Source organism: Pelobates fuscus, chromosome 4 (genome assembly GCF_036172605.1).
Source record: "Pelobates fuscus isolate aPelFus1 chromosome 4, aPelFus1.pri, whole genome shotgun sequence".
In the NCBI taxonomy this organism is placed as follows: domain Eukaryota; kingdom Metazoa; phylum Chordata; class Amphibia; order Anura; family Pelobatidae; genus Pelobates; species Pelobates fuscus.
The window spans coordinates 319,079,493-319,106,597 of record NC_086320.1 but is presented as its reverse complement, the minus strand read 5'-3'; the positions used below and the strand labels follow the sequence as shown (position 1 = coordinate 319,106,597).

General features: G+C 41.2%; 1 protein-coding gene across 1 annotated transcript in view; it reads right to left on the bottom strand.

Moving 5' to 3' along the window:
- SKAP2 (src kinase associated phosphoprotein 2) overlaps window positions 1-21,236 on the bottom strand; it is a 234,676-nt gene extending 213,440 nt beyond the window's left edge. Inside the window, exon 1 of the mRNA XM_063450704.1 lies at window positions 21,007-21,236. Coding sequence (XP_063306774.1) covers window positions 21,007-21,049 — 43 coding nt within the window. The 5' untranslated portion in view covers window positions 21,050-21,236. The remainder of the gene's footprint in view (window positions 1-21,006) is intronic.
- Between the last annotated feature and the right edge of the window lie 5,869 nt (window positions 21,237-27,105).

Sequence of the window (27,105 nt, the reverse complement as noted above, 5' to 3'; positions counted from 1 at the left end):
TAACATTTAGCTAAGATGTAAGACTAAGATGTAAGGTTTTTGAGGTTAAATTTTCATGTCACTTTAAGAAATTGTTTGCTACTGTATCTAATTGTTTTGTTTGTATATTTGTGCTTTATTTCTATTTGATGTAATACATTATATTGTACAATTGCATTTTTGTTGTTGTTGATATATTGTACTATCTGCAATTAGTGTTTTGTATGCTTTTTCTATGTAATACTCAAAACTGAATAAAAGCCTATACAGGGACACTGGAGGCACTATAACCATGTATACTAATTTTATTGATTAAAGTGCCTTGAGTCCCCTAGCACTGTTCTTCCATTCAGTGTTCAACAATTTTCAAGAACATGCACAATGAAACTCACATACACAGACAAATACTCACACATTCTGACACAGATACACATACGGTGACACACACAGATACACACTGTCATACACACAGATACACATGCATTCTGACACAGATACACATGCAAAAATATAGAAATATATAATTGAAGAGGGGTATTCTCCAATGGTAATAACCTTTTACACCACCTAAGTGTGTCAGAACACTTACAGGAAATAGACATAACAGTACTCTGTAGAGCCTTGACCTGCAGTTTCAAAGCACAATTTCACAGTGCAGGTACATACAAACTTGCAGCAGGAGCTTGGCGTCGTTGAGATTTTCTTATAATAGATCAGAGAAGCTGAGTATAAAATTGTAACAATTTTAATCACTGTGTAGAACCATGAAAACACACTCACATTTTTCAAAGCACCATAAAAACAGTGACAATCAAGCATGTTAAGCAGGTACAGTCTGCCAGAGCCTTTCACCCAACACGTTTTGACTACAGAACACTTCTTCAGGTATTTGTATTATTAGTTACAGGGCTGCCATCAGAAATTTTACACAGCTCAAGGTCTGGGCTTCCAGGTCCCGCCCAAGTCCACCCATAGGGCCCACCCCCAAGCGCGGGACCCTTCTTCACTATACAGGCAGCCAGGGGCCCGCAGGTGCACATATATATAGTGATAATCGGGAAATGGGAATGTGGGTCCCGAAATGTGTTGTTACGTCTTTATGGTGGTCCTGATTAGTTAGTCAGATTGGGTTTGTCTATATTTGTGACTTGGACAAATATCAGGTCACATTTAATTTGTAATCAATGCAGCTATCCTGGTGATTCCAACGGGTTCATAAAGTTTTTCTTGCAACTGTTCATACCTAATATTAATGTAACGGGAAATTGGATAGATCGTTAAACCACTTAAGAACAGTGGTGCAGTAAAAAATTAATATTATTATTGACATACCTGACATTTCTGACATTTCACTGGTTCTTAAGGAGTTAAAAATGAGCTACTCGCAGAACCGAAGAGACCCTCACACACACGTTGCCCAACCAACACTACCACCTATATAATGACATAGCAACCTACATGCTTGAAATGGAGTACAGTAACTAGTGTTATTTCTCTATTCTTGTAATTTCTGTTCTCCCCTGTACCTAGACAGACGTATTGTTACCACCACTGGTAGTCCAACCAGCATTGGTATCTCATGTAAAAAAAAAAAAAAAAAAAAAGAGGCTGATATACGCTAGAGTGCACATACCTTGCATACCTTATCTAATATCTGTGTAATTGCTCTCACTTGTTTAACAACCTGTATTGTTTTATCACATGCCTCAATAACACAAAGATAGGATTGTTTAAGTATCAAAAACAAAAAAATGTGCATATACTCCTGCCACTGTTTACCATGTATACAATGTGTGCGCTGTTGTGGCCCTTGACCTAGCACTGTATCTACCTGCACAACAAAAATAAAGAATATTAAAAAAAAAATTCAAAAATGAGCTACTAACATCAGCTTTTTGACTGGAAATATGTTGACAAATGATACATGTTGCAATTCATGCCTACTTTGCATTTGTTCTACAGGATATTGTGAAATGTGAACTGTGGAAAAATAAAACTTTCTAACTTACGACAGAGGCAACACTTCCACTTCAATACCTTACTTAAATTATATTCTAGATTCACCAGGATTCACCAGGATATTCCTCTAGGTTTCAAGTGTATTTCAGACATAACGCTAAAGCTATATTGGACAACAGCAGACTACAACGTTTTACTTACGATATTGGGCCTTTGGATGTATATGGATCGTATTTCACATCACACCATGTTATTCACAGGATGACACCATCCCCATGTATTATTTCCCATAAATGCAGAGTTTAAAGTCCCCTCAGTTCAGTACAGAGAAGGAGGAGACGGGATACGCTTCTTGCACTCTCCCCTTCTCTACACTTATACCTTGTTGTGGTACAAATACAACACTCAGTAATTGGCCTCCTCTCCATCTAGCAGCAAATTCGCATAAATGTGCATAAAAGTGTGAATGAGTGTAACTGCTTGTCATAATAAAACATCTTTCATGCACTAGTTACCCAAAGGCATTTTGAGAATGATAATAAAATCTTGTAGATACAAATATAGAACCATATATTAGATTCTAGATTTGGTTTGATTCTTGAGCTGCACCGTTTCGTATGTTTAATTAATACAGTATTAGTTAGAGCTGTAGTGGTCTGTGGCGCACCCATTCCCTTTATGATTAGCCTAGAGACAGCATTTTGCATTCTTGAAATTAAGAAAAATGAGAGTAAGAAAAAGATAATAGAGGGAGTGAAAGGAGGGAAATACAGAAGGCCATAAAAGGAAGACAAAGAGCATGGGCTACTACAAATGTCCAGCAGAGGGAGAGATTAGAGATTGGGAAATTAAATGGACTCTGACCTCCTACAAATACCATTCTCAAATAGCACTCATATTGCATCATCATTATTCATATATTTATACGTAATTTGTTCTATTTTATATTCCTTTTATTGTCCCAGAACGTAACAGAAGCTAAGCTAAGTTTGTCTCGAATAACTGACTTTACTGTATACCCTTAAATACAAAATACATTAATGATCTCTAATGGCAATTTGTTTTCTGATACAAAATAGGCAGTTTTGGCTTGGCACCAGGTACATTTCAAAGACATGAAAAATTGCATTTTCACAAAAAAAAGTGCTGACGTCCATCTGTAAATGTACAAAATTGAAAATTCTATTTAAAAAAAAATTTCAGATTGGCTCCAAACTACATTTATTGGAAATCAGCAGAAGTGAGTGGGGATAGTGCTTACAGGAAGCTGAATGTATCGTGAGAAGTTGAACATTGATAAAATTGATATAAATTGCTACTCTGTAGCCTCAACAATAAATTGGACACAGGTATTTTACGCTAACAAACTCATTCGGAGAGAGAGTTTGTAAACTTAAATGGAAGTTGTGTACCCAAAATAAAAAGCATTAATTTTGAAAATTAAATGTCACCTTTTTGTTTATGAGAGTTCTATTTTTCATTTAATCAATAGAATATCATCAAAATGAAATTATGCAACTCAGATCAAACAATACATTTGCCTTTTCTGCACTGTGGGGAGATATAAACTACCATCATCACATAATGCCCCCATGAAGAAGTTTATAAAGTTCATGCCAGATTTTGTACATATTGATCAACGTTTACCTAAGGCTAACCTAATCAGAAGCACACATTCAGTGTCTAAAGGGGCTTGCTCAGTGAAGTCATGTATGATAAGTAATTTAGTGCCACATTGAGGGTATTAGAGAGGACTGTAGCACTAGTAGTTTTTACATTTAGAATTAAGATCAGTGGAGGCTTCTCCACAGAGCCATGTTGGGTAGCGCACCCATTTTACGGGGGGGGGAGGGAGTTTGTTTTGTTTTTTTACAAAATATAAAAATTCCAATCTGTTAATGTGGTAAGGATTAATGATAGCTGCGTGTTATTAAAAAATAAAACATGTTGGGTGTTCTGGAGAGTAATGGGTATTTCAATCATATTTATTAAACTGATTTAAAAGGTGACATCTTTCTTTATATTAAATTCTGTCAGTCATCACAGAAATTTCCATTTCAGCAGACTGACAAATTTCAAATGGCGAGAAAAATAAAAGTGAAACTGACCAGTTTTCAGTCTGAAAAAGTGGTGTAAAATGTACACCACAAAAACATTGGAAATATTTATAAATTGCACAAAAAAAATTCACACAATTCTACAATTAGAAAAGTTTGATAAATATCTCCTGTTGTGTCTATCATAATTATATCTGCAATTCGCTCTCCTTTACTGGTTACTGGAGAAGCTGCAGTAATGCTGAGCAATTAACCATACTAAGATTGTACATGTATACATGTATCCACTGCAAAGGCTTTTCGTGGAGCCATCAGATTTTGGACACTCTAAAAGACTGTCCTGCATATTGTCCTGTCTTCTAGAACTGTCACTGGGTAACAGCATCAGGGGTAGAATTAAACAGATTTTAAGTGGTTGTTGTTTCCCAAATTTGTGTATGTGAATGTTTATTATGTTATTGGATCAAGGGCTGTGTACCTGGGGTGAGGCAGCCAAAACCCAACAAGTCATGAGGCAGGGCTCCACCATATTTAAACTTAACTAGCCACTACAAGTTAAGTTTTAATATAGTGGGATGCTGCTTCATAACATAACAAAATGGTTTGCCTAAATCTTATTTTTACACTAATTCTAAATTAAATTCCAAGTTTATAAGTAATTCCATCACTACATCTACCCTTAACTTTCGGGAATCTGACATTTCAGACCAAAGTAGCCAGACTTGAAGTATAGCTTACTTAGAGATGTATTTAAAATGTGGCTCTGTTGGCAATAAATGAGCAATTTGCTTTGAATTCTCACTTTTGTAAATAACCCTGTAAATACCATTACTATTATTGATGTAGCACTCTCCCTAAGCCAGACTGTCTTGAATGACCTTACCGTGTAGCACTCTTCTGACATTGTTATTATTATTATATTAGTATTGTTATTATTGGCATTTATGCAACGCCAATTCATTTCGCAGAGCTTTACAATATTATAAAGGTGGGAATATTGCAACCAAGGGGTGTTTAACACAGAATCCACCCTGGGTGCCAAATACTCTAGGTATGCCCCTGTGTGGAGCCACTAATTATGCTGAGAGAGTACGAGATAGGTTTGAAGAATGTCGCTTACCCTCAAAGGCCATAGGCTATTCTTACAGATGGATTCTTGAGACACCAGGTAACAAGTCTCTATAGGTAACCTGATTCAGCATGGCATGGGAACACCAGACTTTTTATAAGACAAGGTGACAGTACCAGGTTTTGTTCTTTGGTTTGATCAAGTATTTTCAGTGACATGGGCATCTATGTCTTGGTGCAGTCCAACATCTGGACTTTCATCTTAGCTCTATCATACTGAAAAATGATGCAGATGGGGTGATATTACTTTCAGGGCAGGTACAAGGATTTTTGGCTACACAGGCGAAGATGAATTTTGCAGCCCTCCTCCCCCACCTGCCCCCCCAAATAAAATACATCTTCAGCGGTGTCTTGTATCCACCATTTTGAAATTCTTATCCCCATTTAGTGTATTGTATCACCCTTTAGTATGTCTTACAACCCTTGTATGTCTCTTACAACTAGGGGCAGTGTGGTGGGGGCAGGGGCTATAGAGGGAAATAGAGGGGCAGTAGAGGGGGACAGGGGCTATAGAGGGAAAGAGGGGCTGTAGAGAGGGGCTGCTAAAAAAATGAATTAAGAAAAATGTTTTGATTAAAAAAAAAAAAAACACATACTAAAAGGTCTTCCCCCCTCCCAGAGGCTTACCTTGGGACAGAGAGGGGAGAACCTTATCCATGGTGGTCGGGTGGGATGCACTGCACTGGAGGCAGGAGCTGCAGAGAGAGTCAGGACCGCTGGGGAATCTGGGAGCAGTTGAAGTCCCGCCCCTTCTGACATCATCAGAGGAGGACAGCTGACTTCACTGCCCTGCTCCTGCTTTGTGCTGGCTGCAGGGAGACAGGTAAGTAGAAAAATCAGAGTCCTCAGCCAGAGACAGGGGATTCGGATTGTTGCGCCCCCCTGCTGCGCCTATGCCGCCTTATGGACATGCCGGCCCTGATTACTTTTCCAAAACTCCAACATATTTTTCGAGACTAATTAATCACAATCACTTTTCAGGTGAGAACTTGAAGCACAAGATTAATTAATAATTTATACAATCAATACTGTTACAAGTTGTTTACAGTTTGATTTGAAAGTTCACCATGTGCATTTTCTATTCCACTTTGGCAATACTATTAGAAATATATTTTATTTATGTATTTTACATTTCTTACCTAGAGCAGCACTTTTCTCCAGGGTGTTATACAAGTCAAAAGTTCAATTAACATAAAAAAGTCAAATCAAAATATACATTTTTTGTTACAGTTAGAATTTAAAAGTAAAAATGTAGCTTGCAGCAGAATTAAATTTTTTCCAAACTTTTGGTGACAGAAAATATAGATTTTATTAAAGACAGGAGACAAATATCATGCCTTGAATTCCTTCTTTACTACTCGAGCAGCAAAATAGTTAATAACGAAAAAGACAATCAAACTTGATATGCAAATGTGGAACAGTCTATAAAGGAGACAACCCCCCGTCACCCCTCTTCCCCCCCCCTTATCTTCCTCTTTCATGCTGCAAAATTTAAGTCAATATAAGAATAACCAATCCACGATGAACAAAACAATAAAGAAATTGAAGAAAGATACAATTAATGCTGAAAGGACAAAATCAAATGAAGAGGTGAGTTATTTGGGTGGAATAATATTTGCCTCCTGTCCTTAATAAAATCTATATTTTCTGTCACTGAATGTTAAAAACGTAGATTTGTGAGCAAGGAGATGGTCCATTGCATGTGTGTGTAAATAGAATGGACATCTTGAATCATTATAAGAATGTTGTGTAGGTAAATAATTAATCTGACCCCTCTTCTGCACCAAGTAGCAGAAGAAAGACCAAATGCCCAACAAGTAAATTGCCATTTCCTGTTCCTCCATATATATTGGAGATAATGTTGGTGTGATTGATGTATTGGGACCGAAAGATACACCTGTCAGATCTATTTTTTTTTTTTTTTTATTCTTTATTTTTGAAGTGCACATAGATAAAGCAGTTACAAAAGCGTTCGTCATGCCCCAAGAGCATATATTCACGCTTTAACAATGAACAACGAATTATCAAGACATGGCATGACAGCATAATGCACATTTTTTTTTAGAATGCTATAGAGACCAATTTTGAATACACGTGGTTGTAAATAATGAGATGAACATGCAAGAAACTTCGTAGTATGCCAGTTAGTTAGGTAGCATTAGTGAAAATATGGTAGTACTGCACAATTTTTGGAACGATAATCAGACAATAAGGTTTCATATACAGTGTGTATGTATTATAGTAAAGGATTAGTTTGCAGGCTATAGGTACCGGTCTAGATTATGCAGGTCGTACATAGTTACTCACGGGTGTGCCCTCTAGACAGAGGATAATGACAAAATAAAAAGAAAACTAAGGTAAAATACAGCGTGGTTGAGTGCGAGTAATACAACGCTTAGGCGTAAGGCGCGTGTAGATTTAGTAACACAAGATTCTACTGTTCGTCGTTGTGAATAACCAAGATAATATTATTATTGTGTTTATTAGGGTGTTTCAAGTAAGATTGCTGTTTCTACATAGGCAATATATAAATGGATATTAAAGCAAATAATAACAAACAGAAAAGGGAACGTTAAATCATGGATGCATAGGATGCCACGTTAGATTATTTTAGCTAGCGCTTATATTATGTAGAGTTTGCACTGAAGCCCGTGATCCCATATACTGCATAACATGGGGCTCACGGTACCCACTGCCGAGTCCGGGTTATTCACCCTATGCCAGATGCGTGGAAGGTGTTGCTGGTGTGCTGGTCTTTATGTAGATCGCCGGTGATATCGTGTGCGTGGGGGCCTTCACTTATGCCTGAGTGGCGTGGGTTTCCAGGCCCCGATCCAGCTCCGGCCCAGTTCTGTGGGAACAGTGTCTGGGTATCGACGTGGCTTGCCGTTGTGGCCCTGGAGTGGCGCTTGGGGTCTTGCTGGTGTGAGGATTTGTGCTGGATCTTAGGGCTGCCTGCCTGGTTGTCTTGTACCGGTGTGGGCGGAGGAGGGTGTGATCGCCCAGGTCGTGTGGCCTCTTGGCCTGCCATGCCGGCATTCAATGTCTGCGCGGCCGCCTGAAAGGCCAGAGATGGGTGCTCGTAGTGGCGTCGGCGGGTGGTTGGCCTAATCCACGAGGCCACTATTTGTGCTGCTCGCTGGTAGGTCAGTGTTGTGCAGAAGGTCAGGCACAGCAGGTCTAGGGCTTCCAGAGGATGGGATGGGGTATGACTGACCTCTTTCTTTTCCCTTAGTCCTTGCTGGACGGCCATTTTGGCTAGGCTTCAGGTGCGTGGGATTGCGCGATGTGTAGTCGGTACAGCTCGCTCACAGTTTTAGTGTGCTTGGCAGGTAGGTATTGATTGTATCAGTCGATTGGTTATGCCGGGATATCCCTCTCCGGCCAGGGGGGGTGAACGGGGTCTTGGGAATTGCAGCGTTTTCCCGCTGAGCCGCTGGTGGGGAGGTCGGCCGCCTCTCCCGCGCCTGCCCTCATTGGTAGGCCGCAACCCTACCTCCGCTTCAGAACGCCTCACCGAGTCCGGCGATCCGGCTAACTGAGCCTCGGGGGTCACACCGCTTCTCTGCTGTGTCTTTTTGGTAGTTTTGGTGTGATAATTTTAGGTATGCATAGTTTGTTTGCCGGTTCTCGCACGGAGCTCTGGTTTGGTGCGACCAGTCTGCTCGGCGGTCAGGCCCCGCCCCCCAATCTATTTTTATCACACAATGCTTGCAAAAATTAATTCAATATTAAAATGATATTATTTTACGTAGTTTTTTTAAACAATGTAGATCGGTGATGGGTCTTTGACCTGAATCCCTTTTCTTTACGAGTAATAGATTATTTATAACAATGACAAGATAGGCACTTGAATTCTAGAGATTAAACCCTCCTGTTGACCCAGAAGTTAGTCCTGAATCAGAAAGGAGATCCAAATTTGCACTGGAGGGGTATGAAATTCTAAAACAGGATGCACGAGAATACTGAGAATGGACAACAGCTCAAGTAGCTTGCCCTTCTGAGGGTCTCCATTCATATCTTGAGCTGGTTGTAGCTCATCTTGTTCCATTACAAAGATAACCTATGCTATTTGCATATTAGATCCCAACCTAGAGAGGCATTCAAGAACCAAATATGCATGCCGGCTCTCTCTGTACGAGAGATACAGCAACCCCAGATGATCATTTTGGCCTTTTCAGGACTCGTCAGTGAGATATAGCCGACACCCTTCTAGGCACCATGAGCAAGGGTACTACATCTGGATTAAACTTGGGGAGAGCAAAAAAACTTGTGGAGAGCAAAAAAACTGGATGCAATAAAATTATATGTTGTAGTCTCTGACAGGGTCTAATACCCAGGTATCATTTGTGATAAGAGTCCATGTATGGAAAAATACGTAATAATCTTCCCCCCAGTCCCCCTTGGAAAGAAGGGTGTATGAGAGTACATACTTGATGAAGATCATGGTCCAGGAGCCCTTATTTGACATTATGGAAAGAGTGGGGAGGCATGAGTTGCTTCCGAATATGGTTGAAAATCAGGAGTCTACCATATTGGAGTCTGTATAGTATTGATTGAACAGCTGGAAAAGCAGTCCTTTATTTCCCAGCCCTCCCAAAAACCTGAGGGTTAAAAAGTTTTTTTAAGTTAAGACTTAATTAATTTTCACTTGAGGTATGAAAGGAATCAGGTTTCCTTTTTAATGTGGCCTTCGCAGCTCGTTCGGCACCTCACATGCAGAGGGTATAAGAAGTAATGTGGTTACACACATGTTGTGCGAGAGGTCCATATTATTCTTATTGTGTTTAAATCTTTGCCGGAAGAGCGGCTTTTAGTACATTTAGGGAAGTCAGTAATATTTTCCAAGCAATGCTACTTCTTCTGGGTGGCCTTCCCAGACCTCCTCATACCCTTAGCTAAGTTTTGCTCAGACCTTTCTGCTGACCGAAACTGGTCAGAAGGAGTCCTAGGGTGACTACCATGAGAATCTTCGTCCCTTGATTGAGAAATTGTCATAGCTACAGTTTTTTATAAGAGTCTCTTGCGTAGAGCTCATAGTTGTTAAAATAACATTAAAAACTGTCTTATTTACAGTATTTTCTTAAATAGTTTGGAAATGTTCCTCTGAAATAGAGTCATTGTCCGCATAACTTGCAGGGTTAGACATGTGAATTACAGGTTTATTTTGGTTCTTTTAAACTCATAACCACAGCAAAACAGTATGTAAATAAAGAAATGTAAACAATCCCCGAATTCAAATAAGCTCTCTGACAGTTTATGTGAAATAGACTGAGGTAAACTATTTTGCAAAATTAAAATAGACACTATAGTGTACTTTCCTGAGACAAACTGAGGAGAAAAATGGTGGTAATAACTAGCTGAAAATCAACTAGTGCCGAGACGCGTTACATGATATTACTCGGTTTTCTTTTGTCTGAATCAAAAGAGAAAATGGCCGCCACACACGATGGCAAATTAAATTCACACACACTCAATTCAAATGGTAAAAAAGCAGAGCAAGCAAATCGTAGCCTCCACATTGTTTCAACTGATCCAGTATCAGCACGATATTTAGCATACCGCAATACAAAAATAAAGTGGCTCGATACTCATTTTCCTACAGAGCACCGCAATTATGGAATAACCTCAGGGACACAGTCAAATCTTCATTCAATCTAAAATCTTTTAAGAGATCTATGGCAGCATGTCTCAATACAGAATCCACCTGTCATGGTTGAATATATTAATTATATGTTATGTATTAAATGTAGATATGTGTGTATGTGTTTATATATATAAATATATATATATATATATATATATATATATATATATATATATATATATAGTTTGTATATTGTATTTTTGTAATATTGTATCCTATTGTAACAATGCAATGTTTTGTGGACCCAGGACATACTTGAAAACGAGAAAAATCTCAATGTATCCATCCTGGTAAAATATTTTATAAATAAATGTACTGCAATAAAGTCTAACATTCGGGCAATAAGTGCGCGTGAATGCTCACGAATGCACACAATAAAATAATGGAGAAAATCTCCACACTAAAAAACTGTTAAAATATGCATTAGATCAAAATCACAAAAAATATACTCATCGGGTCCTGAATGAACAGCAAAGAAACAGGAAGATGTCGGTTTTAAACTCCATTTACTGTGCTTTATGTTGCTTGGTTGGTTGGTTGGTTGTTTACTGAATATTCTATACTTGCATTTCAAGTTTGATTAGCTTTTAGTTTTTTGCTACACCAAACTTTGTTATTAACTATTGTACTGCTGGAGTAGTAAAGAAGGGATTTATTGCATAATGTGAGCCTTGTCTGAGATAAAATCTATACTGTTTATATAAAAAAAAAAAAAAAAATTGCTCAATACTTTCCGGTTTGAAAAGGAATGAATCAATGTTCCTTATACATAATGAGTTCTTAAAAGATCCTTGAGCATTCCTTTTGGGAAATCATAAAAAAATAAATAAAACACTAGTATTTAGTGCGTATAAGCTTGTTTTTTTCAATACAATCATAGATACGTAACAAGTGTGTTAAAATGTGCTTTTACATTTTTACCATTTACCTTTTTATGTAAAAGAAAGTCATTTGTGGTGTCATTAATGATGCATATGTATTTTGTTTCTAAACTTTAAGACAAATTATACATCAAAAGTAACCGAGATGTAAATCTATGTTTAAATTCACTTAGTTGTGGTTCATTATCTTGTGAATAGTGGTTAACTAACAAATTAAATGGAATATAATGACCACTAGATTGCTGGGTTTGAAATTTCCTTCAAAGAAATATGCAGCCCTACTGCAAATTTCTACATTAAGATGCAGGATATTGTCAAGGTATTTTAACCCCTTAAGGACACATGACATGTGTGACGTCATGATTCCTTTTTATTCCAGAAGTTTGGTCCTTAAGGGGTTAATGTACCAATACACACAATATAGACAGGAAAGAAACACAGATAATGCCATAGGAAGTTTAAATGCAGAGCATTAAGCACATGTTCTGTTCCAAAACACAAGAATTGTAAAAAGTATGTGCCAATATAAGTGCATTTCCTGCACTGTTGAATATTTATTCATTTAGTTTAAAAGAACACTATAGAGTGAGAAACACAAACATGTATTTCTGACCCTATATTGTTTAATCCACCATTTAGGTGGCTTGCCCTCCTTTAGCCCCGTTAGAAAGGGGTAAGCTTTCCTCATTTCCAGCGTAGCCGCTGGTCCCGCCCCCCCAACCGCCTCTTTGGTGACATCATCAGAATTTTTAGCCAATTCAATGCTTTCCCACAGGGAAAGGAGGCGGGATGGGGGCTGGGCCAAACACTGTTTTGTCCAATCAGCACCTCCTCATAGAGATGCATTGAATAAATGCATCTCTATGAGGAAAGTTCAGCATCCCCATGCAGAGCGTGGTGATGCTGAACGGCAGTGCTGACGACTGTGCAGCACTGCCCCAGGAAACATCTCCAGTGGCCATCTAAGGAGTGGCCACTTGGAGGTGTCCCTAGGGGACAATGTAAACACTGCCTTTTCCCAAAAAAGGCAGTGTTTACATGAAAATACCTGAAGGCCATGATTCTACTCACTAGAACAACTACATTAAGCTGTAGTTGTTCTGGTGACTATAGTGTCCCTCTAATAAAAGTAATAGTTTGTTGGTTTAAAATATCAATGCTATTAAATTATGGTGCGTGTTTAATTTATTATGTAAAAACTATATACAATAATGCAATGACACGTTAGATTCAGGTGTCTAAACACAGACATTCAAATCTAATACCAAACCATACCCAATGTAGATCGGACTGAGGTTTGGGTAGGATGAGATCTATCCAGGAGTAAAAAGTCTCCAAAAATCTCTTCAAAAGGGTGCAATGTGTAAAATAATCTCGGAAGTCACAAAATGACCATACCAACACACAGGGGTTTAGAGACATTGACAACTATTGTTAATAATCATTATTTTGCCATCAGGAGAATGAGGGCAAACATAGTATTCATTGCTGCAACTACTTCTCACTAAAAACATTAATGCTTTACGTACATGGTATGCTTTGCAGAGTATCGTCATTGGGGATGTTGTTAATGGTACAACCTGAATGTCAAATATAATTTGACATTTTCGAGGTCCTGATATAATCAGGGATGTCAGCAAGTATTATGTGTTGGTTAACATTTGTAAGGGAATTTGCGGGTACAAAATGCGGATGTCAATGCTCAAATTAGGTAAGATATGTCCTGGTAATGGACTGCTTGTTGCTTGCCATGAAACAAACATTGGTGTTCAAAAGCATTGTACATGAGCTCTCATTTGAAGTTATGGCAGAGAGAGCACCTTATGAGTCCTTATGAACCCTTGGTCTTGGCATTCAGTGGCCATTAGTGCAATAAAGGTCCACATGTGAAAATGTTTCCTCAGATTGTAACTTTAACCCCTTAAGGACTGGACTTTTTTTGCGATGTTGTACATTTGCGACCAGGCATCTTTTTACACTTTTGTGGTGTTTGTGTTTAGCTGTAATTTTCCGCTCTCTCATTTACTGTTCCTATACAAATTATATATTGTTTTTTTCAGGACAAAAGGGGCTTTCTTTACATACCATTATTTATATAATCTCATGTAATTTAATTTTTAAAAAAATGAAAAAATATGATGAAAAATTGAAAAAAATACATGTTTTTTGACTTTTATGTGAAAAATCTTTTATTCATCTACAAAAGCGAATGAAAAAAACTGCTAAATAGATTCAAAATTTTGTCCTGAGTTTCAAAATACCCAGTGTTTACATGCTTTTTGCTATTTTTTTGCATGTTATAGGGCTATAAGTACAAGTAGGATATTGCCGTTTCAAAACATACATTTTTAAAATGTATCAATAGTGACATTGTAACACTATTATCTGTCATAAATCGCTGAATAACACCCCACATGTACATATTTTTTTTAAAGTAGACAACCCAGGGTATTCAATATGGGGTATGTCCAGACTTTTTTAGTAGCCACTTAGTCGCAAACACTGGCCAAAGTTAGCGTTCATATTTGTTTGTGTGTGAAAAAAGTAAAAAACTAAATTGAACGCTAATTTTGGCCAGTGTTTGTGACCACGTGGTTACTAAAAAAGACTGGACATACCCCATTTGCAATACCTTGGGTTGTCTTCTTTCGCAAATGGTATGCCATCATGGGGGTAATTCTCATTCCTGGGCTACCATACGCTCTCAAAGGCAACGTAACCAACCTGGCCATTTTCAATGTAAAAATATTTGACCCATATATTTGACCCTGTAACTTTAAAAACGCTATAAAACCTGTACATGGGGGGTACTGTTATACTCAAGAGACTTTGCTGAACACAAATATTAGTGTTTCAAAACTGGAAAATGTATCACAACAATTATATCATCAGTAAACGTGCTGTTTATGTGTGAAAAATGCAAAAAAAGTCACTTTCACTGACAATATCATCGCTGTGATATGTTTTACTGTTTTGAATCACTAATATTTGTGTTCAGCAAAGTCTCCCGAGTAAAACAGTACCCCCCATGTACAGGTTTTAGGGTGTCGTAGAACGTTACAGGGTAAAATACAGTGCTAGCAAATTAAATTCTCTGGACTTTCGGCCTGGGTTGGCAGGCAGGTCCCTTAAATTGCAATCAATAAAATAACTTAATTATGTAAAAATATTACATAAATACGCACGTAGAATTTAAATATATGTGCATATTTATATATTTGAAGTCTACGTGTATATTTATATAATTATTTATGTAATTTTGTATATGGACATATGAATAGTTCGTATTCTTTTTATTTATTTATATATACATAGCTATATATGCAATTTCATTCTAAGTGTATTTTGATATAAATATATATATTAATATCAAAATACAGTTAGAATAACGTTTCGTATAGATATATATATTTTTTAATTTTTATTATTATTTTTAATTTTTTAAATTAAATTTAAATTATTTATTATTCGTATTTTATAATAATATATATATACAATATATATATATAGTTATTATATATATTATATATATACACGTGTGTAAATTAATTATAAGTGTATTTTTATATTAATATATGTACATATTAATATAAAAAATACACTTAGCATGACATTATATATATGATATATAGACATATATTATATAGGTATAATATATGTCTATATATCATATATATACACATATATAATAATATTTTTTTTTATTAACTTTCACTTTAAATTTTTTTTTGATTTTACAGTTGCAGGGAGACTGCCTGTCAGCACAGACAGTCCCCCTGCAGGCAGAGACTAGGACACCTATTGTGACCATGTGGTCGCCCTGTTGGGCGATCACATGGCCCCAGGGGTCCTAAACCGCCATGGGGAGACTGTGTGGGCTGCAGGCAGTCTCCCCACACCGGGAGCAACGCCGATCGCCGCCGGGGGAACGACGGCGATCGGGTAAGTACATTTTAAATTTAGGACGGTTCAGGACCGTCGTCGGTCGGCAAGGGAAAAATGCCGATGACGGTCCTGAACCGTCTTGCGTCCTGAAGGGGTTAAAGGATCACTATAGTGTCAGGAAAACAAACTCGTTTTCCTGACACTATACAACCCTTAGGTCCCCCCCACCCTCAGGGCCACACTCCCTTGGCACTGAAGGTGTTAAAACCCCTTCAGTTACTTAATTTATTCCAGCGCCGGGCTCCCTCGGCACTGGAGACCTCTCCTCCCACTCCGATGTCGGCTCCATTTCTCAATGCTTTTCTATGGACGTTCTGCACGCTGGATGTGATTTTCGCATCCAACGGCGCAGAAGCGCCTCTAGCAGCTGTCAGGAAGACAGCCACTAGAGACTGGACTAACCCTGCAATGTAACTGGATTAACCCTGCATGTTTACATCTGAAGGGTTAAAACCTGGGGGACCTGGCACCCAGATCACTTCAGTGAGCTGAAGTGGTCTGGGTGACTATAGTGTCCCTTTAATATTTTTACTCTGGCCTTTGATATTTTCAAAGTAAAAATCCCAGCTGGTGGAGGTTTACGTAATCTAATGGAGCTTGCATTATGAAAAATATGTAGGAGCTTCCCAATATGTGATCCTTTGAAGTATTCTTGCCTAAATGTGCACTTAACTTCTTCCTCTAAGGAACTTAAGTCTTGTTTTGTGGGAGAACTAAAATGTAAATATGCACCCACAATAGATCCACTATATTATATAAGGGTGCAAAAGTGGCTTGGTTCCAATATACTGCATATATCACTGTTTGGGATACTTATTTGTATGAGATTTAGTAGAGACTTTTAGAGATTGTGTTAGTCTAGTTTGGCAGCATGAGCTTGTAAAGAGTTAATTTACATTGTTATGATTAATCATGGATGAAATAACAGATACATCAAGAAAAATCACGGAACTGTACTACCAGTTGTTAAAAATAATCAACAAAATCTTCAGTAGCCCTCACATCAAAATTTGTATAAATGTAAAAGCCTGAAACAGATTATATTGTTGATACTGTAGCTATCCTTTAGAAAAACACTAATTGTATATAAAAAATCCCACCCTTAACGGATACCCTATACTGAAATTTATGTATTCTCTTTTGAGACAGCATAAAATTCCATCTATGCATTTTGTTAGCAAATGTATAGATTGGCAGAAAAACCTATTTAAAAATAGGGTTTTCTCTCATATGTCAGTCAATGCCTCAGCAGACACTAAATGCTGAGGCATTGACTGACAAGGGGGAGCAGAAAAGCTCATTCTGCTCTCCCAAGTATAGCAATCGCGCATGTGCTGCTGTTGCTTTGGAAACTTGTAGTGCTTCTAACGCTGGCTAGGGTCTATAGGAACGTATTGACATCACTTTGTTTTTATGGCAGCACTGAGGAGGTTTGCCCTGTTTGGGAATGCATCCCAAGCAGGGAAAATCAAAGAAGTCAGCAGGTGAAGCAAAGGATGGTTTGGAGGTGGATGTTACACAAAAAGTAACACCCACGAAGCAACGTTGGAACGGAGTAAAGGTTAATAAATCAATATATTTTACATACACTATGTGGGGGCGGGGTCGGGCCGCCGAGCTGAGCGGTCGCAGGGCAGCTTGGCTCCTGCACAAAAGGCACATAAAGCTGATAAATCGTGATTTTGACGGAAATGCCGCGCATGCGCATTACGTCTCCCCATAGGAAAGCATTGAAAAAGCATTTCAATGCTTTCCTATGGGGTTTTGAGCGACGCTGGAGGTCCTCACACAGCGTGAGGACGTCCAGCGACGCTCTAGCACAGGAAACCTGTGCTAGAAACTAGGAAGTGACCTGTTTAGTAGACAGCCACTAGAGGTGGAGTTAACCCTGCAATGTAATTATTGCAGTTTATGAAAAACTGCAATAATTACACTTGCAGGGTTAAGGGTAGTGGGAGTTGGCACCCAGACCACTCCAATGAGCAGAAGTGGTCTGGGTGCCTGGAGTGTCCCTTTAAGATAACGGTGGCCACGTGCACAGGACCTGCAACACAAAGCCTGAGTCGGACTGCAGCTATCACCTGGCCCGGCGCACAGGGCACTAAGCGGTATATCACCACAACCGGCAGCTGCCCTAACTCCCCACCACACTGCCACACGCTAGAAGAGACCATCGGATCCTCTGCCCGCAACACGCGCCTCCCAGGGTACGCTGAACCCACCTAAGATGGCGGCTTGCCAAGTCCTCGAGCAGCAGGCAGCACGGCGGCGATCTCGCCAGAGATGCTGAGGCATCCTACGCTGTGGGGACGCTCGGATTGTCCTGGGAATCTACTATCCGGTTCAGCTACAGCTCTGATGGACTTGGCTGCATCACTTGGCGGCGCCCAGCCTGGAAATCGGGAGATAACCTTACAGGGGAAACGTATAGTTCGCCAGACGTCAAGCACATGACCATGCAGCACATGACCGGGCAGCCAAGCCTCACACATCACTTAATAAGCCAATTTTTATGCTTTAAAATTGTTATGCTTTGTTTTAGGTCTGTCGCCCAATTACCTTAGCATGATCTAAATGCCTCTTGTTTGAGGTCTCTAGGTGTCCACCAAGTGGCGGGCTCATCCCCAGAGGTCTTTACAATACCTCCTGTATGCCTAGCATGTAATCAAACACTCACTACTTAAATAGTGCCAACCGTGAAATGCCTACCATGTAACCGAGCAGTTATTGCTTAAGCAGTTTTCAGAGTGTATTGCTGGGCATTTAACTTGATATGTGACAGTCCATAGGCTAAGATAAACATGTTAAGCAGCTCTTGACGCAGCATAATCACACTCACAGCAATTTTACTGAGGATATATTCAGGTATAACTGTTATGATAAGCTACCTTTTTATTTTTATTTTAATGACTTCACTGTTTAGCCAAGCTGATGTTTATTATAATTATACAAAAATGTGCAATTCCTCTTGCCACTGTTCAACCTAAGTACATTCTTAGACACGCTGTTGTGGCGTATGACATTGCTATGTATAACATGCACACCAAAAATAAAGAATTGAAAAAAAAAATACACTATATATAGTGTATTCGATGTATATTAGAGCATTTAAGGTAAGTTTTTTTTTTTTTACTACCGGTTCACTTTAAAGGATCACTATACTGTCAGGAAAACAAACTCGTTTTCTTGACACTATATACTCCTTAGGATCCTCCACCCCCACACACCCTCAGGGCCACCCTGCCTTGGCACTGAAGGGGTTAAAACCCTTTCAGCCACTTACCTTAATCCAGCGGCGGGCTCTCTCGGTGCTGGTGACCTCTCCTCCCCCGCCGACGTCAGCTCACGAGTGGAGCGGAATGCGCATGCACGGCAAAAGCCGTGCGCGCATTCAAACAGTCCATAGGAAAGCATTTCACCAACAGCAGATGTGCCTCTAGTGGCTGTCAGTGTGAGAGCTACTAGAGGCATTTTTAACCCTTAACGATAAGGCAATGTTTTATCTTGTCGGGTTAAACCTACATGACCACTGTGGAGTGAATGGGGCAGCAATTTTTTTTTTTTGCCTAGGGCGGCAAAAATCCTTGCACCGATCCTGTGTGTAGGTGGTGAGAGCTGTATAGTTAGGGGGCTGAGGGTGCCTGTGTGTGTGTGTGTGTGTGTGTGTTGCTGTTATCCCTGGTAGACCAGCAGACAAGGTGGCAAAGTGGTTGCACAAACATCAAGTACTAGTCACTTTAAGAGCTCCCTCTCAGATCTGGTATTGAATAAATGACTGATTGCTGTGGTCTGAGTCATCATAGGAACTGTGAGGGAGCTCTTAAAGTGGTTTGCACCTAATAGAGGTGCCAACCACAAAGCTCATTCGATGAAGTGAATAAAGGAATTCTATTGATTTTCCTGTCAGCTCAGAAAACGTTCCCTCAAATGCAGAGTTGGAGCACCAGGCCCCTGTCTGAGCCCAAGCGCTAGGCAGCTGCCTGTGCCACCTAATAGGTGAACAGCTATCTATCTCTATTAGTCTAACTTGTCTGTGTATTTATATAGTGCATAAATAGAGCATATTATTTTAGACATAAAAACCATACAGAAAAACAAGATTTTTTTTTATTCCAGTTGCTACTGCAACAAAGGCATTCAACCAATCAGTGCCATCTGCTTGTGTCACATGGCCACAGACTACATTGACTCAATCTCCAACACAAATATAAAGAGGAGAAAATGTAACAGAACCAAGTAATTGTTTTTTATGCACAATTTGTGCATTCACCAGTAATTGGAAGGTTATAACTATCGTATTCACATAACATCATATTGTAGTGAATTGCAAACTGAATTTAAAAGTTTAGGTCAAAACATCAAGTTTAATAAAAAAAAATATTTTCAACTCGACTACAGGCCAAGTTTGGCTATTTTAGGCCTGCATTTAAAACCAGGTTTTCATTTAACTACAGTTCAGTGTGCATTCATTCATTGTTATATTTACCAGAAGATTTTTACTTCCTTTCTAAACATGGCTGTTGCAGTCAGTGTGTCTGCCCTCGATTTCATTGCAAAGTTCAACATCCCACAATGTCTAAGGGATGCCCACACGTTATATATTATGTTATAGACATGTAAGATAAAATTTAAGGCTAAGAAATGTGTTTTCTGCACTTATGACCAAATTGTTTAACATAATGTTCAGATAATAAGTCATCTACACACCAAATTATATTATATTTATATAGCAGGTGTACTATAACATTGTATTTGATTTAGCAAAAGCAACCTCTTTTCTATTTATGTGTTATCAGTGTTCTTTGTACATTATACAGACAATTCACAGACAACGCAAAACGTGTTATAGGATAGGAAACAGCTAAAATGTGTCTCTTTTTTGCTTCTCTTTTTTTTCTGATTCTCAGAAAAACAAGTTATTACAGTGTCACAAAACCACAGATAGAGGAAATAAATATATGTTTAAACAAACATAATATCACAGTTTAGGCAGCAACAAAGATCAAAATTATATTTGTATGTTAAATGGAGAAGACCAGTAGAGAAGTAACCGAACACCTGCTTTTTAGTTCTCCAGCAATAAAAAAGCAATAAAAAATAAATAAATTATAGAATTGTCTAGGTCCACAGGGATAAGCCACCTTCGGCACTCCAGATGTTGTGGACTACATCCCACATAATGCTCTTACACTCATAATGCTGACAAAGCATCGTGGGAGGTGTAGTCCAAAACATCTGGAGTGCTGAAGGTTGCCTGTGCCTGGAATGGTCATTATCTTGCCCCCAGCAGTCGAGAAGTGATTACATACGACTGACAAATATAACAATAAAATACATGAACAATGTGCAAACAGCTAGCACGTCAATGGTTAAGTAAACATTATGCTGTAATGCCCCTCCCATCATTTACCTGCTAACAGGTTCTTAATATCTTCGGGTACAACTGGATTCATTGTGATCTACAAGACGGTGTCTATTAGTAATGTCAGAGAGGTTATAAGCTAGCAACGAAATAGAGCTCTGTACTGGTTTTAGTTAGAATGTAAAAACAAGGAAGTTAATAGCTGAGGGGAAGAAAAAGAATGCCTTAGTGTTTGCTGTGTTTAAGGAAGTAACTGGACAAATGTACCAGTTTATCCAGCCCCCCCTTCCTCCCCCTCAAGCTAAAATACACAATTGAGCAATGAGTTAATAGTTTCTTCTGCTTTTTTTTTTACAACAAAACTTTATTAATCTAAAAAAAAATACAGAATTTGTATAGTTTATTTTTAAAGGAAAACTGTAAAATATAATTTAGAAGAATTGTTGCGTAAATGCTGTCCCTTCCTGTCCACAGATCCTTTCTGCAAGTCTGCTTACATTAGGGCTGTAAACTCCTTGTAATACCAGTCTATCAGATAAGTAAAACTGTAATTAGTTGGCATTAACTGACTGAGACTGATAGGACAAAGCATAAAAGACAGCTGTCACGTATATGCAAAAGCAGTAAGTAGTTTCATTCAGATGATGCTTCATTATTCAAATCTTATAGCCCAGGGAAGGAGCATCAAGTGGTGGTGCTTAATTTGCATATAAGGTAAGAAAAGACAAAATAGTTAGCATCTGCTTCTTGTTTGCTTTGGGACCCCTACATGTATTTGGTTTGGATGATAAGGTCGGTGAAAGTCACTATGAATAAACTCAATTGTCCAAGACCTACTCTTAAAGTCATTCAGGATCCTGAGGAGGCAGGCAAAAGCTAGCTGGATAAGGGGCATGTGTTGGTGTGGGTGCGTGTAGGTGTAATATGGGGGGAGTTGTAAGCAGGGCCGGCGCGTCCATAAGGCGGCACAGGCGGCCGCCTTAGGGCGCACGGGCTCTGGGGGCGCAAGATTTCAGTGACCGGCAGGAGGGAAGCTCTCCCTCCTGCCGGGCCACCATCTCGGCCCCCGGTGCTGCGTGTGGCTGTGCTGTAATCAGACGCGGCGAGGGAGCTCTAACCTCTCTGCTCTGCTCCCTCGCGCGCTGTCTGCTGATACCGCGGGAGCCGGAATATGACGTCATATTCCGGCTCCCGCGGTATCAGCAGACAGGCAGCGCGCGAGGGAGCAGAGCAGAGAGGTTAGAGCTCCCTCGCCGCGTCTGATTACAGCACAGCCGCACGCCGCCCAGCAGCCCCACTGGACCCCAGGGAAGGATTCATCATCCACACCAGCTCTCCAGGTAGGGAGGCTGGGTGGAAAATATTTATTTATAAAATAATTAGTGAGTGTATGTGTGTGAGTGTGTGTGTGAGTGTATGTGTGTTAGTGTATGTGTCTGTGTGTGTGTGTGTGAGTGTGTGTATGTGTCTGTATGTGTGTGAGTGTATGTGTCTGTGTGAGTGTATGTGTGTGAGTGTATGTGTCTGTGTGTGTGTGAGTGTATGTGTCTGTGTGTGTGTGTGTGAGTGTATGTGTCTGTATGTGAGTGTATGTGTCTGTATGTGTGTGAGTGTATGTGTCTGTGTGAGTGTATGTGTCTGTGTGAGTGTATGTGTCTGTGTGTGTGTGTATGTGTGTGTGTGAGTGTATGTGTCTGTGAGTGACAGAGTGTGTGTCTGTGAGTGACAGTGTGTGTGTCTGTGAGTGACAGTGTGTGTGTCTGTGAGTGACAGAGTGTGTGCGTCTGTGAGTGACAGAGTGTGTGAGTCTGTGAGTGACAGAGTGTGTGCGTCTGTGAGTGACAGTGTGTGCGTCTGTGAGTGACAGTGTGTGTGCGTCTGTGAGTGACAGAGTGTGTGTCTGTGAGTGACAGTATGTGTCTGTGAGTGACAGAGTGTGTGCGTCTGTGAGTGACAGCGTGTGTGTGTGAGTGCGTCTGTGTGTGTGCATGTGAGTGTATGAGTGTGTCTGTCAGTGTATGATGAGTGTGTTTGTCAGTGTATGAGTGTGTGTCTGTCAAATCAGTGAGAGTATGTTTGTCATTGAGTCTGTGTGTGACTATCAGTGTGTCTGTCAATGAGTGTCAATCAGTGTGGGTCTGTCAGTGTCAATGAATGAGTGTGTGTCAGATCAATGAGTCTGTGTCTGTCAGTGACGTCTGTGTGTTTGTCATTGAGTGTGTGACTGTCAGTGTGTACAGAGTGTAGCGGAGCGCGGTACAGGAGCTTCTGTTTCCTGTACCTGGCCAGACTGACAGGAGGTGCTCACAGAGAGAGCACTCCCTGTCAGTTCGGCCGGGTACAGAAAACTGAAGCTCCTGTACCGCGCTCCGCTCCGCTACACTCTGTACACACTGACACACCAGGAAGGGGAGTGTGACCACTAAAGGGGTGTGGGGTGCACCAAGGGACAGGGAGGGAATGGGAGAGAAACACCAAGAGACAGGGAAAAGAGGGGGTAGGGGAGAAGAACACTAAGGGACAGGGAAGGGACCATTAATGGTCAGGGAGGGGAGAGGGGCTGGTTAAGAGGCACATAGGTGAAGATGTTTTTTTTGGGGGGGAGGGAGGGGGCGTAAAAATGCATCTTCGCCTATGTACCTAAAAATCCAAGCACCGGCCCTGGTTGTAAGATAGGGGAGGGGGGCTGGAATATATATAGGCGGGCATTTTGTCTTCTTACTGTCTTCACAGGTCGCTTCTAAACTGCCTGTCTTCCACTGCTGTGCCTGGTGCTGTCAATCCTGTCGTTCCTATTGCTGTGGCTACAGCCCAGCCTGTCGGTCCTGGTTTGGCTTCTTCTCTGCTGCGCACTACTCCTGCAATCACCGGTAAGTATTCAGCTGCAGGGGGACCTTTGGGGGAAGGTAACGGGGGCGCAGGCATTGTGCAGGTGTTTCTGGGGTGCAGGAAAGGGGTAACTTGGTTCAGAGCATGAGGGGGTTCTTGGACTCCTGGCTGAGTAGTAATAGGGTTGCGCTGCCCACTTCCATAGATAGCCAGGTGCGGGCAGGCTGGGTGGGTGTTAGCCCCGGACTCCATCTACATCGGCTGGGGAGGTTCCTGTTTCGACCCGGCTCCCGTGGTGCCGATTGTTCCACCTGTAGTCACGCAAGTGGCAACCGAGCAGTCGAGTGGCGACCGAGCAGCCATGGGGCGACCTACATGTGTTGGTCAGGTCCACTGGGCCTGCACTTTAAGTAGGAGATGAAGGACAAAATTTGGAAGGGGGAGGTTGTGAAAAATATTTCACTTCTCCCCCTTGAGGACTTTCCCTCGACAGATAAGGATTCCAAAGAGTCGGGAAAGGAGAAGGAGCGTTCCCTTTACAGGAAAATCCTGAACACCTTGGGAATTGGATTCGGGATTTCTCAATCTTGTCTAGTGTCATTGGGAAATAGTGCTCGACCCTCTTTTGCTACCAAGATCTTATTTGAAATGCTGTCGGCTGGTGGAGCTACGACGAGCAGTTTCACCAGCGGTTGGCAATTCACCCGTCCACAGGGTAGTACCAGATAGATATTGGCTGACGATAATGACTTGACCTGCTTCACAAAAAGGGGGCCTCTTGTCCTTTCTCGGCCGAGCCGGCTGGTCAGCGCAGATTGGGCTGTTGCTGGCAATACAATGATAGCCAGTGCAAGTGTGGCACAGGCTGTAAATTAAAATACAGAGTGCTCGGGATGCGGAGATCCCATTATGCGTCCCGCTGCTTCAAGTCTAGGAACAAGAGAATGCTGTGGGTGCTAAGAGCGAGGACGCCAGTGGACATCGACGTGATGTGCCCTGGCTAATCCTTTGATGGCGTAAAACCGTTTGTGGCGAAAGTGACCTCGCCACTGGTTTTTGGAGGGGCCTGTTTGCTTGCCTCCTACCCTGTGACTATGGGCCCTGCAATATACCTTGCCCAATACACTTTAAAAGGCTCCATTCATGTAATGTAAGTTCTTTAGTACACCATAAAGAGAGACTAACCGCTGGCCCTAATTCCCTGGAACTGTTCTGGGCATGAAGCCCTGCTCTGATCTGGGTGATTTTTGGATATGTTGTTCACCCAGATCAGGGCTATTTTGGGGGTATGTTATGTTTTGGGGTACTTTCTGAACTTTGTGAAAAATTGTTTTTTCTGCCTGGAGATAATAGAGATACATACAGGACTTTACTCAATTATTTCCCATGCAGAGGGGAGGGATTGTGTGCTGTACATGGGCGTGTCACAGACTGTATGTTTGTTCTGATTGGTTTGTGTCCTTTGTGTTCCTGTTCCCTATCAGGTCCAGGGGGTGTTCCTCTGGCATGGAGAATTGTATAAAAGCCAACCTGAACCATTAAAGCTCAGATCATCTTGCACCTTCATGAAGGCTTGACTCATGTTTGGGGGATTGGAGAACTACACTCTGGGGATTGCTATAATCACTATACTCCCCTGAGTATAATCACTAAGCGCTTGTAAGAGCTGTTCCTGCTACGCTCTCGGCACTAAGAGAGGCCTACCCACTGGAAGCTGGATCCTGGTCTTGGGTCCAGGGTGGGTGGAGGACGGCAAGACCCCAACCAAGCTGCGGCGGTTCGTGGGGTTTGCGGTGGTTATGGTGTTCCAGTGCAGTAATTATGGTACTTGCCAGTACTAGGAAGCAGCGATTGACGGAGGTACCCGGTCGGGGTGCCAAGCGGTCCGTCACACTTAAGGTCCTTACGGTGCACCCAGAGTGTCATCACCTTCTCGGTTGTACTTTTGAGGGACAATACTATGTGGACCCTGTGCCTCCCAATGGGGTGCTCCATTACGTGCTTCTATTTTGAGCGTTTCAGATCATTTTTGGAGTGGCTTCAGGCTCCCCGACGTCTACACCTAGCGGTCACGTGACTGTGACGCGACCACCAGAGGTCCCAGGAAACCTCCACAACTCCCACGGTACCTTACCCCTTCCCCTACCCCACCTTAACCTCTGACGCCCTGACCTCACATTGACTACGACAAACGGGACATACCGAGTATACGCATACCGCAGAGACTTTGGATAAAGACACCCACACAGTACCTACCAATAGCGAACTGACCAGACGACATGATGCTGACCCCCGCCCCTCTGCATATAATCACGATCAACGCAAAAGGTCTGAACAAACCAGAGAAGAGATCAGGAGCACTAAGGGACTTCTATAAACAAAAGGCCTCCATAGTCATGTTACAGGAAACACACTTTAAGAAGGGGGCCAGACCCAAATTAACTAACCAACACTACACGCAAGGATACTACATTGACTACCAAGGGGGAAAGGCTAGGGGGACAGCAATACTTTTCCATAAGAGGGTGCCGTTCCAGGAGGGGGGATGCTTATCGGACGACGAGGGCAGATATCTATTCCTCAAGGGGAAAATAGCGGATCGTCAGTACACGTTCGCAACCATATACGCCCCTAACACACGACACTATCGCTTCCTCAAACAGACACTTCGCAAACTCCAGGAGTTCAAAGAAGGGACTCTCATACTGGGGGGGGGGACTTTAATGTCGCATGAGACCCATCATGGGACACTTCAACAGGTGCCTCCCATATCCCAAACCAACAACTCCAGAGCATTAAATCCTTACTCCGTGACCAACGCCTGGTCGATTGCTGGAGAGCCCATCACCCAGACGTAAGAGATTTCACCTTCTTTTCTCACCCGCACAATTCATACTCCCGAATAGACCAAATATACACCACACACTACGACCTCCCACTGGTGACCGACGTAATGATCGGAATAGCCACGTGGTCAGATCACGCCCCTTTATCTCTTAAACTTAAATCACCGCTCTTCTGCCCCACACCCCTCGAAATGGAGACTCAACGAATACCTACTCTCCCATCCGGGGGTCAAATTAGTGAATACGTGACCACCAACACGGCGGAGCAGACATCACCGACAATTCATTGGGAAGCACACCAAAGTGTGATAAGGGGTCATTATATCCAACAGGGGGCGATACTAAAGAAACAAACCGAAGCCTGACTAGCAGGCCTACTGGACGACATACACAAAACGGACGAACAAAACAAGCGAGACCCAGACCACATACACCAAACCCGACTCTTGCAACTGAGGAGGGATCTAGCGAC